The 15239-nt window shown below is 38.7% G+C and overlaps 1 protein-coding gene across 3 annotated transcripts in view; it reads right to left on the reverse strand.

The window, feature by feature from the left end:
• Positions 1 to 225: 225 nt before the first annotated feature.
• KCNK2 (potassium two pore domain channel subfamily K member 2) overlaps positions 226 to 15239 on the reverse strand; it is a 107135-nt gene continuing 92121 nt past the window's right edge. For all 3 annotated transcript variants that reach the window (XM_064648238.1, XM_064648239.1, XM_064648240.1), the window contains one exon: positions 226 to 2410. In XM_064648238.1, coding sequence (XP_064504308.1) covers positions 2093 to 2410 — 318 coding nt within the window. In that variant the 3' untranslated portion in view covers positions 226 to 2092. The remainder of the gene's footprint in view (positions 2411 to 15239) is intronic.

Raw genomic sequence — 15239 nt, forward strand, 5'->3', positions numbered from 1 at the left:
AATAGCAAGAAACTCAAGGTACACCAACCAAAGAACATTATTTTTAATAACAAACAAAAAAATAGTAATTTTTGTGCTAGGTGAGTCAAGCCTTTATTGCTAAACCAGCTTAAACTAAAGCAGGTGGCAAACTGCTGTAATCTGTAACCAATGAAAGCACAAAAATCAGTTTCACAAATTATTTCTTAGCATTCCAGTTGTAGCAAGCAGGAGATTCAGAAAAGCTTATTTTAATTAAAAACTTTATTTTTCATTACAATTCACAGTTTATACATGGCAAGAAGAACCTCTGCCATGTGGACATTCAGAACACTGTGCTGGGGAAACAAGGGTCTTTGTTATAAGAGCATTGCTCGGTGCTGTGTCATGGAACTTCCTTAGTTTTAAAAGCATACTCTCTGTAAAGGTTAATTGACTGATATTTACACTGAATTTACATATTAACTTATATTTATTAGAAAACAAGCTAAGCATCCAAAAAACGTTAACATTCATGTCTTGCATGTTATCTAATGGTCAGAGATGCTGTAAGATTTGCCACATGAATCATGCCCAATCAGCAAAGTCCCGTTCTTTTTTAATTTACACAGGGCCTAAATTATTCTTTAAGGCCTGTTCTATTCATTTTATGTACAGCCAGGTTACAATAGACTAACATAAAAAAAAAAAAAAAATGCAAAATTATCCATTCCATCCTGCATTTCTTCCGAATCTCATGTACACCTCTAAGCAAAACAGATGATAAAAAATTAATGTTTTCTTAAAACCAATAAAGAAAACCCATAGTCTGGTTTAGATCCACTTCTCATCAGCCTATCCTGTCTGAACAATCATCAGTATTCAGATTGTGCTATTTATCAGCTCTTCTTCATGCCTGCACTTATATTCAGAGCTATCTCAATTTGAAATGTAGAAAGTCACAGTGATACCAGTTTCAATTGCATTCCCATGTTAATCTCAACTCCAGCACAGGCAGCCCCTGTGACATTCAGGAAAGCACTCCAGCAGGATTCCTGGGTAAAACGTCGTGTGGCTTCTGGTGTGACTTGACTTAAAAAGGAGGTTAAGAATCCTTTTCATACCAAGCATCTGGCAGAAGGTTTATGCCTATTAAAAATATCTGTATTCTTCTGCATTGTTTTCTGGATGTGATTATTAGAATACAGCAATTAAAAGCCTCCCCTGCCTCTCATCAAAACCATAATTTTTATTTGCTCTCGTCATCTACCAAATAATTTAGTGACAGATAAGCTGTAGATTTTTTGGTACATCTGATGCAGAGCAAAATAACTGCTGAACACTGCTTGGAAAAATAAGACCAGAAAAGGGTCTGCAAATGCTGCAAATTCTACCAGTCAGTGTGAACAAGGATCAGCTGGACCTGAGTAAAACAAAATGATTCTGGGGGACATGTTTGCAACTTTTGAAACTGCAGTGCCTTTACATTTGGAGCTAAGATCATCAATTGATGATTGTTGAGTTTTGGCATTTATTCATGCTGGTTGGTATCCTCATGACAGACACCTTTGAAACACCATCATTTCAAGAAGAATGAAAGCTTAAATGAAATACATTTCTCATGCAAAAAAAAAGTAAACAATCAAACAAAAGTTATACAGGAACTGTAGAGGTTCTGGTTCTTCAAAAGATAAGGCACTGACAAAAATTTCTTAGGTAAAAGGCTGCATAAGAATTTCTTGCCATTTACAAAGGTGGTGTAGTCCAGAAACGGTCCATTCCTAGGCTCAGTAAGGTAGACCCTGAAATTTTAAGGACTGATCCCTCAAAGCTACATTGTTACCATAAACAAGTGTGATTCATTCGTGAGGCCATATGGCACATTAGAAGTGAAAAACAGTCTGGGCAGATAAAGGCAGAAGACATTGCTTGTTCGAGCATCTTTCTGAAACAGAAGTGCCATTCATCTTGGTGTCTCTGAAGAGATGCGATGGTAACTCTGGACTGTAGTTTCTGTGGAACTCATGCACACATACAAAATGCTGTTAGCACTGATCATTGACAGGGTGGAGAAAAAATGTATATGGCTAGTCTAAGCCGAGAGCTTCCCAAGGGCTGGGATCCAAAGTCACAGCTACTTAATGTTTTCAATAACGGCTATCTCTTCTGCTGCACAGTGGGGTGTCAAACCATTCATGTAAATGCTGTCTGTCTTTGACAGAGCTGGTAAGATGTCCTTCTCACTGGTGAGATGGTTGACTGACAGTGTTCTCTTGCAGGGAGTCAGGTCTTGATTGTGGTTGACGGCGAGTTCTGCAGAGAGCTTCCTTTTGATAGAGGTAGCCCGCTGGAATTTGTCATAGATCTCCACGCTCAGGCGCCTTCGAGTTTCTTTGAACTCGGCAGTGACATTGGCTGTCCACTCTGCAGCATGGGCTCTGAACTCCCCTACCTGTGGCAAAAATGAGGGGAAAAAAGGAAGTATTACAGGGCCAATGACTTTAGACATTGTTTAAGCTCAAGACCTTTGATCTGCCAAAATGCTGCTGTTGCCAGCACATATTTCTCATGCTACAGACTCTCACACTTTTCCTGATAGCAACTAAACAGGAAGAAATATTGCACTAGTAATAGTTAAAAACAATTCCTAAAACACAGTAAAATTCTTTTATTCTTTTTTTTTTTTTTCATTATAGGCAGTCAGCACTACGGGGAAGCTGCAGAGCCCTGACAGCTGCACAATACCCAGCTGGTCAGGAGATGCTGAAATTCCAGCAATCCAGGCTGTGTCATGCATTGTTACTAGGGTGTGGGGTTATTTATGAGCACTTTCACCGTCTCTGGAAAGATCCCTGGGAGACTTGGCAGAGGATTTTCTAAATTTAGACAGAAAAGGTTTTTTAAAGAAACCTTCAGCCTGCTTGTGTTCTCTCTTTTCTGTGCTTGCTCAAAAGTAGCACCAATACAGCAACAGTTTCAGTCACTCCAGCGACATGTCTGCTTACCACCCTGGCTCCACTGAAACGACACTCTACAAAGCAGCCTGAATTCAATTGCAGCCTGGGACTTGGAGAGCTGTTATCGATCACATGCAAAGGGATTGCATCCTGCCTGTTGCCACTGCTGTGCAATTCCTTTACAGCTGGAGGGGGGTATTTCCCCTGCTATGCACAGGTCTCCAGTCAGATTGGCTGCAAGCTGCCAGTTGGTAGCATTGCTGCCATTTCACAAATGTCCATAGATGTCTGCTGCCTGCTCAGTTCCTGTGCTCCAACTCTACAGGTCTGACAGCCTTTATGGCAAAGGCTAAAGCAATTTCAGTGAAAACGACCATAATTTTTAAATTCTTAAGGTTTCCTTCCACTATTTCAATGTTTCAGTATTAAGAAAACTGAACCCAAGCTTTGGGAGTGGAGCTGAGGAGGGGGCACAGAATCCCAAATTATCCTTGTTTTTCCTCAGATAGAGAATGAGGTAGACAGAGAAGCTCCTCTAGATAATAGTCTGAGATGAACTATGGACTGTAATTTATATACTACTTATATTTTTGTTCTTGTATTTCAGCCAAACCACTGTTACAATATTAAATAAGTTATATAGGTAACTAACAGAGGTACCTTTCAAAGACAATATCTCATTGTAAGTGCAAAGGAAACAGATTGTTTCTCTTTAAATCTCTGCTTTGAATGCAGCTTAATACTTGGAAGGGATAGCACAGAGAAAATTCACTACTGATAAATACAACTCCTAAGCAAAGCATTTCAGGAGAATTTAACCCACATAAATAAATTAGTCTAATTGGTCCTGCTGAGACCAGAATTTCAATCATTGGCAAGCAAGCTTGGACTTGAAATGAAAAAAGAATTAACGCAGAGAAAAATTGGGGGCTAAACCGTCAAAGAAAAGTGGCCACAGGCTTATTCACGCTTTGCACTGCAGTGGAAAACAGGAGTATAATGAAGGCAAAAATTAATCAGCTCATCCAGGAGTGACAGGAATTTTCCCTTTCCAAAACTGAAACAAAAAGGTCTCTTTACTCAGGGGTCATTTTATTACATTTGTCTCCACTTCAGTGAATTACACAGATAATGAACGTGGACCCATTATGTACATTTTCTAAAACAAGGATTATTATCAGTAATACACAGAGGACTCGCCTAGCTGAATGATTATTAGTATTTAAATTGTGCAATTAGGATCAGACACACTGCACTTCAGATCTGAAAATAACGAAATATGTAATGCTGAAACATTTCAGCTGTCACAATATTTTTATTTGTAGTAAACAAGTAATAAAAATGTGATAAATAGTACCAGTGTACACCCTGGGGCAGTTTTGCCCTTTTCCTAAGCCTTACTGAAGGCAGACTGCTCAGGCTCTGAAGCATGCTTCTGTTTAGGGGAGCAAAGAGCCAGTATATGGGTTTCTATTTTACTCTCTACGTATGTATATGTGCATATATATACATATATATATATATATGTACCCCTCAGCAGTTGTGTAAGCATTTACCACACCAGTTATTTTGCTTAGGTACACATCTCTGGCATTACGTATGGTAACATTCAAGAGATGCTATTAGGCTTTAAAATTGTGTTTTGGCAACTTACTGGAAGCTATGACCACCATGAACTGGGTCCCCATATTCTTTTAAATCTCCTTTTTTTCCAATTCCCACTTCTCTCCCCTTTGTCCAGCAAAAAAAATTCAACTGGCCTTGCTTCTGAAGAAAGCAAGTCTGTGTAACCTCTAGGATAGACTCAGAATGTATGCTGGTGATGGGCCTCCCACACAGGGCAAGCTGCCCTTGCTACAGTAGGTAGCTAGCTCTTGTGCATGCAAGTTATTCAAGAGCATCTTGAAATTGTAGTTGTTGGGATATCTGATGACTAAATTCTAGTTAGATTTCTTTTGGGAAGCAAATTTTGCAGCCAGCTGAAGAACATAATTAATATGCCCTTGGAAATAGGCTTGTTCCAATTAAGGTGATGCAGAACATTAACATGGTGGACTCAATTCTGTCTGCCCATAAACCAAAACTATGATGCTAGTTGATATAAAATCATAGAAAAGAACCTCGAATTGAAAAATGTGCAGAATTGAAATGCATTAGTAGTAAAACAGGGAATTGGCATGCTTAGGAAACTAGAAGTTCAGTGCCATTTAACTAGGCATGCCCCAAATCACTGCTTTCATCCCTCTAGTTTTTGTGTAAACTGAAATGTACTCAAAAATGTTACTTCTTCAGAATAAAACTCTTAATTCCATAGCAATTAAGGACTCAAGCACAAAAAGTTATTAGAAAATTGCAGATTCTAACTACCTGTAGTTAGCAACCTGCTAATATAATTTGATCCTTCCTTGATCCATAGGGACATTTTTGTATATGTTCAGGTTCTTTCTGTCCTTAGGGTATTTTATCACACTGCATTACAGCTCCTCTTCATCGGGGTGCTGACAGCCACAAAATGTCTTATGCAAAGCGATTGAAATGCCAGTTGCCTGTGCTGCTCAAAACAGTCAGACTTTTAACATACCTACCTACTGTAACAATTATTTACTTTTCTGCAATTTTCTTGCCTCATTACAGCACACAGCTCTGTAGACTCTGCAGCTGTCATAGTTGGGTGCAGTATGACATGAAGACAAGGCTTCTTAGCCACAGAATTTATTGACAACTAAGTACCTAACATAAGGCTGAATGTCAAAAAATATTTCAAAAGCAATAGGAAAAACATGTCACAGTGATAACACCTGACTCAGCCATACACTAAGCAGCACTAATCTGGTGGTGCTTCTCACTCTTAGCCTTCAGGATTAGAAATGCTGCAATGCCACTAGTAATAGGACATAGTCCATAGCCCAGCTCCAAAATTGACTTACTCCACATCAAAATCCAAATTAGACTGCAAGGTGTTAGGCATATTTCACAAGGAGTATCAATTCAAACCTATTTACATTGAATATCAACAGCTAGTAACTTCATTATGTAGTTACAAAGCAGCACCCTACTGCCTTATGATTCCAGTGGAGAGGTCTCAATTACAAGATCTCAAGAATTATGGTTTATAGTAGCTAAATATTACACACAGCACACGTCACAACAACAACAAAAACTAAACAAACAAAGAAGAAACAAAACAAACCCACAAAGATATTTTTCTAACAAATAAACAGCACATTGACTCAATTCCTTGCCCAGCACAGGATGCTTGGCCTCCAGCTACCACTGCCTGGATATCCCATATGATCTGCATCATATCCGACAGCCCTATGGAGATGTCTCAAATATCAGAGGTCATCTCCAGTAGCATCTCCAAATGTCTATGCCAAGGTGTCTCTGTCTACCTGTGGTGGAAATGTCACATTTACTCTATCAGGTTATAATGAGAAATTGTCTCTAAACAATTTTGAACTGTGTCTACTCATTGCTGTTAAAGTCACTTGGGGTTTTTGGGAGGAGTTTGTGTAGTGAAAAACAAACAGATATCAAAAAAATACTGCATGAACTTCCTGAGTGACCCAATGGTTCCCACGTATGCTATCACCACTATAACTCCAAGACAGACAAACTGAATTCGACAGAACTAGGAAAAAAACCATGGACATTAAGTGACCGTTCCTTCACTTACTCTTGCCAAAATCCATCTAAATGAATAATGCCCTAAAACTGGCTCTCACTCAACTCTAGTAGGACCAAAACTTCCTATTCATTTTCATTGCCAGTGTTTTAGCTTTTTCACTGTCTACCTGAGCTCCACACTTGGATAAAGGCCAACAGCATAAGCCAAATGCAAGTATGTCCGAGGGGATGCTACTGTTTTAACTAAAAAAACATTGGAACATACTGAAGAACCTGCTTCATTCTTCAGTACATTTACTCTAATCCCTTATACTTGTCCAGAGTTTGGGAATCTTTTTGGACACTCCACTTACAAAAAATATCTAAATAATTTTACAAACAAATCTGCCCACCGTGCAGGAAGACCACTCATCCTATTAAGTGTGGTCTGGAAAGCACAAGCCATGTAGCCATAACTTCTACACAAGTACTTTGGACTTTGAATTAAGCCACATCTGCGTCTAATAGGAAAACAAACAAACAAACAAACAAAAAACAAATGCAAGTGGAATTAAGGACCTCCTTAAATAGGCCAAAATGAATGTTCACTTGCCTAACTTAAATTTGCCTTAGTTTTGCTTTTCTTTCTCAGGGAGATTCTTGAAAAATCCCATCACATAAACATTACAGTATAACCAGTTAATCTACTTCTGTTTACAGAGTGGGAAAAAATATATCCTGCTTGGATGGAACTCAGATACATGACATGAAAGTTATGGAAGGAACTAAACCACTGAGTACCAAATAAGAAAAAAAAAAGCATTATATATATGTCATGCAAGAAAATGAAAACATATATTTCTAAATAATATGTGCAGCTTTTTCTTTCATAGCTGTATTTTATGTTGTTTCCCTTTGGCTTACAGGGCTCATACATTTTATGATGAGCATGTTAGTGCAAGCAAAAAATTGAATTTAAAAAGCAAGTAGGTGAGCTGGAGGTCTCCATTTGACTACATTTTAGGGGGGAAAAAGTGGCCTTCCTTGCAAATATTCTTAACAGTCTAGATGTTCCTCAGTATGTAATTTCTAACATTCATCCCTAATGCATTCTCCGAATTTTCATAGCTTCATTTTTCCTCTCCAGTGTACTTTATCCTGTTACTTAAAAATAACACATCCAATTAACCTCTCCATGATATGCTACTCAGAGACAAAACTAGAAAGAGCATTACATGTCACATTATGCAGGCAGCAGAGTACAGTACATAACATTTTGTCTTAGCTTTCAGGAAACTCATCCAGTGTTCACAGAAATTGTTCCTTTTAAAAAAATGGAGGTACAGAGAGGGTTGATAGGTTTAACATCTCAGCTGCTGGATGAGTTCATCCCTGCATGCACAGAAGGGTTTTTCTACCTGCCATCTCACTTTCTTGCAGTTCTGGGCAAGCATACACCACCTTTTCTCACCTGAGCTGCTGTTGGCCACAGCAGTTGTCTATAGGTTAAAGAAGACCAGAGAATAGAAGAGAAAAAGACAAGCTTCACAGATATTTTTAGTGAATCCTGTACATTTCCCATACATTAAAGGAATTTCATGTGTAGTCTAACTAAATAAATTCCCAGGTCAATTATCTGGCTGTTAGTATTTCTGTAATTATAGCATTATTAGTATATACCCAAATCCCATTGTACTGTATTTTGTGGACAGGTATTTAGAGAAGAGTGTCCTCTACTTGTCTTTAAGGGTGAAGGAAAATGGTCAAAACAGGCACTAACGAGATACCTATGCTGAACTTTCCTAGGTGTTTAGCCACCAACTTGTATTCCTTCATCCTGTCAGGACCTCAGTTCTGTAGCAGAGAACTCTTCCACACCAGGTCTTTAAGCTAGCGGATGTTCATTTCGAAGTGAATGGCACACATTAAACAATAAGTGAAGTCTTTTTTTGTTCCCTCACCTGGTATACATGTCCCTCTGTTTTTCAGGCAAATATTAGAGGGGAAAAGATTCTATTGTTGGATCCCAAAATACAATATCTGCAGAAAGGAGCTTAATGGGTCAATGCAGTAAACCTTGAGCAACAGAGGCTGAGAGAAATCCTGTGACCTGAAGGACTGGACCTTCCTCACAAGACTTGTTAAAATTCAAATATATGGATTAACCTGGCTTCTTCAGGAAATTAAGAAAGGATTTTGAGATGATTGTATCAGACCATGTCCAAACCCTTTAATCCTCTTCCCCCCATGTAATCTTGGTTGAGGGAAATATCAACCCATTGCGTAACTTTAGTAAAAACTTGCGTAATTCCCTAGATAACATAGCTCGTCCTCCTCATTAACGTGTCCAACCTCCAAGGCCCTTAAATTGTGTTCATGCGTTCAATAAAGTATTCCAGTTTCTACCACATATCTGGAACGGCTTAGTTTTTGACTCTCCACTTTCTACTTTGTGAAATTTCTACTTTCTGGAGTAATGTTTCAATTACATAGAGAATTTTATTTTTGTAGCCATGGTGGTCAGAAATGTTTTGGGAACAATGCTATTCTGATGGAAACTGGATTATTCAGTCCTGTAATAAGCAATGTTTGTGAGTTCATTCTGGTGAGCAATTATTGTTTGGTTTCATCCACATTATTTCCATGAGCACATCTGATGCCTTGGATGAAACAAACCACATTCTCCAATGGGAATGCAGAGAGCTCATGAAGTTTGATTATTTGCAGAGGAACATCTATGGTGGCAGCTGTGGGAATATGTTTTGTGGAGATGTGACAGATGGTAGATGCAGAAATGGCCCTCTTGGTCTAATTCAACAAAATAAAAACAGCCTAAAAATTATATTAAAAAAATCATGTCTGCAAAACCAGAACCAGATATACTTACAGTCAACACATTTATTTTGGTTTATTTTTTTTTTCCCCATAAATATGAAGAGTCCTACGCTAGGTATCTCCTCAGACCTATTATTGAATATTGTTCATCAGCTACCTCTTTGCATAGAGCTGCACATGTGTATGCCTCAATACTGTAGACAAGTTATCGGCCTGATTATCTCAGTCCCTAATGTTCTGCTTTATTATTAAACTCCAAAGATTAAAAAAAAAAAGATACTGACATTTTTCTTTCAAAATCAGCTGTTCTATTTAGTGGTTCCATCTACCTCAGAGAGCCATCCAACCCTTCTTTCAACCTGATGAGAGTGAATGAGATCCACCTGCATTAACCACAAGAAACTACTTAGGTTTACATAAAGCTCTACCAGTTGAGCTTAAGGTGATTCAGGAGAACAGTGTGTATTCTCTGCCTGCACTATACAGCCAATGACTTTGCTGCAGCCAGAAATAGCAATCATTAAGAACTATACTAGAAGTGTAATGAAACCCAAGCCACAGGTAGTTGAAAGACTGCCTTAACTTTCTCCCACAGGTAAGAGACAACGACTGTTTCATAAACTCATTGGACTTATTTATCTTATAAAAAAGTGCTAAAGAAAATATAGAAAAGGACTTCTAATTTTGACTTGGTACTGACTAAAGAATGATTATAGTAACTACATAGTATTGTCAAAAACTGTTTCTTTCTGAACATTCTAATGTCAATAACTGGAGTGATATTTTTGTGAAATATTGAAGTTCCCTTTGGCTGTTCAGCACTAGTATTACAACTGCATCCATCCCTTATGAAGGAAGGTGTTCCACAGCTTCTTCAGTCCTTTTTGTCCACAACTGCAAAGCATTTTCCTCAACATCAACACAACTTCTTGCAAAGGCATTCTGCTTGAATTGGCTTTGTCTGGGGACTCGTCCTCAAGACAGCTATCAAATTCATACACTCACTATTAATAACATGCTTTGGTATATTTTCCTAACAATATCCAAGCACTGAGATTATCTTAAAAAAAAGGTAAAGTTTTCAGGAATGTTAATCACAAAGACATAGACTGAACAGACTCTGGATTAAATACTACCAAAGAAGTTAAATCACAGATATAGTTGTCACTGTAACCTAAAGAATCGATTACATCTTCTCTCCAAAAATTAAGATTTCTTAATGTAAAGCATCATAACATACATTCCGGGAATCTCTATGGGTAATTAACTCCAAGAAATGCCACTGCTATAACTGATCTCTCTTTAATAAATTTCTCTTACTATGAAGTATAAGTCACTTGCTCTAGTTTTATTTCCGTGAATTCAACAGCGCCATCGCTCCCTTGCTGCATGCAGCCCCCACTGGAGGCATTTTTGTCTTCCCTCAACAGTCCATTCGGTTTGGTGAGGCAAGGGAGAGCACTGTGGGAGAGCAGGGCCAGGCACAGGGGCTCTCGGGAGAGACACTGACAGTGTCCCCATGCCCACAGCAAGCACCACAGGCTGTGCTGCTCCTCATGGGAGTGTATTTAGGCAGGATATCTCTTGTAATCTACACCCCACCAGCATCACATTGGGACCTGGTACTTAATATGCAATAACAAAACAGCAGTCCCTAAATGACTTTGTTATGCCCAGCTAAGAGGGATGATATAAACAATATCAATACAATCACAGCAAGACAAGAGTGTAGATGTTATCTTTATGCGTGTGTGTGTGTGTTGAATCTGAAGTTAGGCAGTCATCACATGTCCAAACTACACAAAACTACAAGGTTTGACATCTCCAAAAAAGTGTCAAAACCATCAGCAGATTAGTTTCCCTGGGACTCTCAGAACAAGATGTTCTTTCTTATTCATTATTGCACATAATACTACAGTAGACTTGTAAAAGAGTGATCGATAGAGAAACTCAGCATTGCAGACTGTTGCTATGGTAGGTTTAAGAACAACGCCCAGAAGACTTAAACTCATAGAAGGGAAGAGATCAAATTGCATTCAAAAGCAGGTCAAGCATTTCTACCTTCTCCTTACACCGATATAACTCCTTATGCATCTCTGAGACTCAGGGATATTATAGATGGACTATACTCCCAGCTTTTATTTTGAGGTTTGTTTGGGATTTTTCTGTCCTGTTGCTAGACAAATTTGACCGAAGACATATGATTGTATTTACAAAGATTTTATACTTTTCCGAATTTCACAAAAAATATTAGAAACAATCATCTTTTTGATTGTGGCTATTCCTTCTCAAATAAACTTTTCTGCACATCTGGGATGTACTGGAAAAAAACCATCCTAATGCTAGATGGACCTCTCTTTGGATATTTCTCTTGCCATTTTTGTAGCTTTCTGCATTCTTTCTGAAGTTTAGACCTCAAATTTAGGGACTGTTTTTCAGTAATACACCGTTTAGTAACATCTGCAGCAGTAGTACCACTTTCCTACAGAAACTCAATGATCCCCTGCTTGCACATCTTAAAATTGTCACCCCTATTAATCACTGCCTTGTAAAATGACTTTGCGTGCACTTGCTTTCACAGTATGTTTGTCGCCCACAAATATTTCTAATTCAGTGCTTTCTAGGAACAAACTTCCATCACATCAGTTTGACCAACCCTTTGAACTCACGAATGTAAAATTCTAAAATAAAACTACTGCAACTGGCTTTTGGGGGTTATGGGGGTTGGGGAGGGAAGGGGTGTTTGTATAGAGTTTGTTTTTGGGGAAGGAGGCATAAGAAAAGGAAAAGCCCAAATAGTTTTCTTCAACAGAAGCTGATCCATCTCACTTAAAATAATGCAGAATGTGTTAGCAATTGACTCATACCTTTGTTAAAAGCCTCTGATCACCAGGCTGAAGAGTTATTCTTATGACCTTCATTTCTAAGTGAATAGATTTTGTTTCTTGAAACAGTGAGAGCCAGGTAAAGAGTTCATCACAACTGAACAACTTCTTCCTCTTCCTTGGTCACACACTCTCACTAAACAGCCTCTGAGGCCTATCTGTTTGCCTGGTAGGCTGGCTCAACATATTAAAACCTTGCAAAACTGTTTCTTGCTTGAGTCCACTCCCTTTTCCATCTTTTCATGTATACGGCCTACACTTAAGAGTTCCTCCCCAGGGAATTTGAGAAACAGCCTCAAGCTCTCTTTAAACTGGCACCCCTATGCTGGGTGAGCACCTTTAATCTGAAGCTAGTAAAAGGAAAAGACAACAAATAATATAGGGAGTGCAATAATCTCCATGGCTTCATCATGTCAAACCTAATTCTGTTTTGACAGGCACGAGTGACAGCTCTGTCACTGGTGCCAAGAAGATTAAACTGAATAATGATTCAGATGAGTCAAATTTTTTTACATTGTTTATAAATATCAAAGATAACAACTGCCTCTTGAATTTCCGCAAGAAGTGACTGTGCTATTTCTTATGAAATTTTAAGCTTAGTCTTTAAAGCTGGAACTATATTGTTCAATTCAAGAGACAGACACCCAGCATGAAAAACCACTTGTTCAAACTGAGCTGATGTCTAACATAAGTCAGTCACCTGCACTCCTGATATACAGTGAAGAGAACAGGCTCATCTAAGATGCAATTTGTCTCATATGGCAGACACCTTAAAAAATTCAGATGAGTCATCTTAGAAACACTCGTTTTCTTCCGCTTACTATAAAGGAAATATAGATGACTAGGTCAGATATTGATATCTACACTAGAGATGAATCCTATCTTCACTGACTTGAGTGGAATCTGGACTAGAACTTAATGAAGAGAATATTGTGAGGTCAAGGTTTTAGGTACTTAAATTTAAAAACAGAAATCTGAAATTTATAGTCCAAAATTCTGAAATTCAGAAGCTACTGCATACTGAAGTAAAAGAAAAAATATGATAAGGGAAAAAATCCTACTGAAAATTTACTTTTCAGAAGACTTTAAAAGTGCTCTGAGTAATCAGAGTATAGAGAATAATGAATAGGAGGGAGTTTAAGGCAAGCTAGTACCACTGAAGCTGAACTTCAGAGACAGATCACCTACTTAAGATTACAGCACACAGCATGTTCCAGTGACTTTCTGATATTTCATCTATCTTACTGTATGAACTGCTTCCAGCAGCAGATCTATCCTTCTAAAACTCCCACTTCTGTCTCTACTTGTCTTTCACTTACCTCCCCATTTGATGCATACAAAACTCTCAAGAGTATTTCAGGAGACAAAAGTCACCTGAGCAACTGACTGGCATACTGGTTGTCTGGATTTTATTATCAAAATACAGCATTCTTGTGCATTAGTGCATATCTGATCATATTTGTCTCAGATCCACTTGCATATGGCAAGCTTTCCTGCTAGTATCCTGAAAAAAGATAGATGTTCTACTTTGTTGAGACAGTGAAATGCATTATTACTGCAAAATCTTATGTATACTGCTTTTAAGAAAAATGCAACCGCATTAAAAAATATGAATAGAACTATAGATAATAGTTGATATTCATTATCAGCATGCTCTCTTCCTGGAATAAGGGGGATTTCCTTTCATACTCTAAATATGCTATGATATTTATTTATTTATCAGTACTTTTTATCCTAGAATACAGGAAAGGGCAAAAATTACATAATTATCATAGAATCATAGAATATGCTGAGTTGGAAGGGACCCATCAGAATCCTTGAGACCAACTCTTGCAGGACACCCCAAGAATTAGACCATGTGTCTGAGAGCATTGTCCAAATGCTTCTTGAACTCAGGCTTAGTGTTGTGATCACTTCCTTGGGGACACTGTTCGAGTGCCCAGCCACCCTCTGGTGAAATATCCTTTCCTGATATCTAACCTAAACCTCCCCTGACTCAGCTTCATGTCATTTCCTTGAGTCCTGTCACTAGTCACGAGAGTGAAGAGATCAGTGCTTGCCCCTCCTCTTCCCCTTATGAGGATGCTGAAGACCACAATGAGGTCTCCCATCAGTCTCCTCTTCTCCAGGCTGAACAGACCAAATGATCTCAGCCACTCCACAAATGGCTTCCCCTCCAGACCCTTCACCATCCTTGTGACCCTTCTGGATGCTCTCTAATAGCTTAATACCTTTCTTATATTAGGGTGTCCAAAACTGCCCACAATATTCAAGGTGAGGTCACCCCAGTGTGGAGCAGAGCAGGACAATCCTCTCCCTCAACCGGCTGGTGATGCTTTGCCTGATGGCCCCCAGGACACTGTTGGCCCTCCTGGCTGCCAGGACAATTTAGTGTCATCAGCAAACTTAGTATTCCTTCGAGCCCTGCACCCATGTCGCTAATGAAAATGTTGAAGAGAACTGGGCCTAAGACGGAGGAGCCCTGCAGAACCCCACTAGTGACTGGACTCCAACCTGATATTTCCCAGTCATGGCTGCCCATCAAAAGAGATATAACCTCTACTGATATATATTTTTCTTGTTGAGGGAAAGTAAAGAGGGTCTTTTCAACACTTATAACCTCTCCGTCTTCATCCCGGACTCTAATAACATTCACCAGACTTTGCTGCTTGGCCTTAGACTGCTGAAACCAATACAATTGATCACTACTGAATTATCCGCTCCCACCTGTATCTAAAACATGTTAGACTACTATTTTTTTCATGGAAAGTGTGATACAAGTCCTACACAAACTCTTGTGTACTTGTAGGTGTTGATATCCATAGTGAGAAATTCCATGAAGGAAGATTTTCAGCGTCCTATTCCCTAGAAAATATGTTAAACTGTTTCAGTTTTCAGAGTGCATTAGTAATGGTCCTGTAGATTTTATCATAGCCTCTGTCTCTCAACAGGTTTCAGTGTATACATTGTTTCTAACTTCAAAGGCTACCTTTGGGTA

The sequence above is a fragment of the Pseudopipra pipra genome, chromosome 3 (assembly GCF_036250125.1).
Source record: "Pseudopipra pipra isolate bDixPip1 chromosome 3, bDixPip1.hap1, whole genome shotgun sequence".
NCBI classification, from domain to species: Eukaryota; Metazoa; Chordata; class Aves; order Passeriformes; family Pipridae; genus Pseudopipra; species Pseudopipra pipra.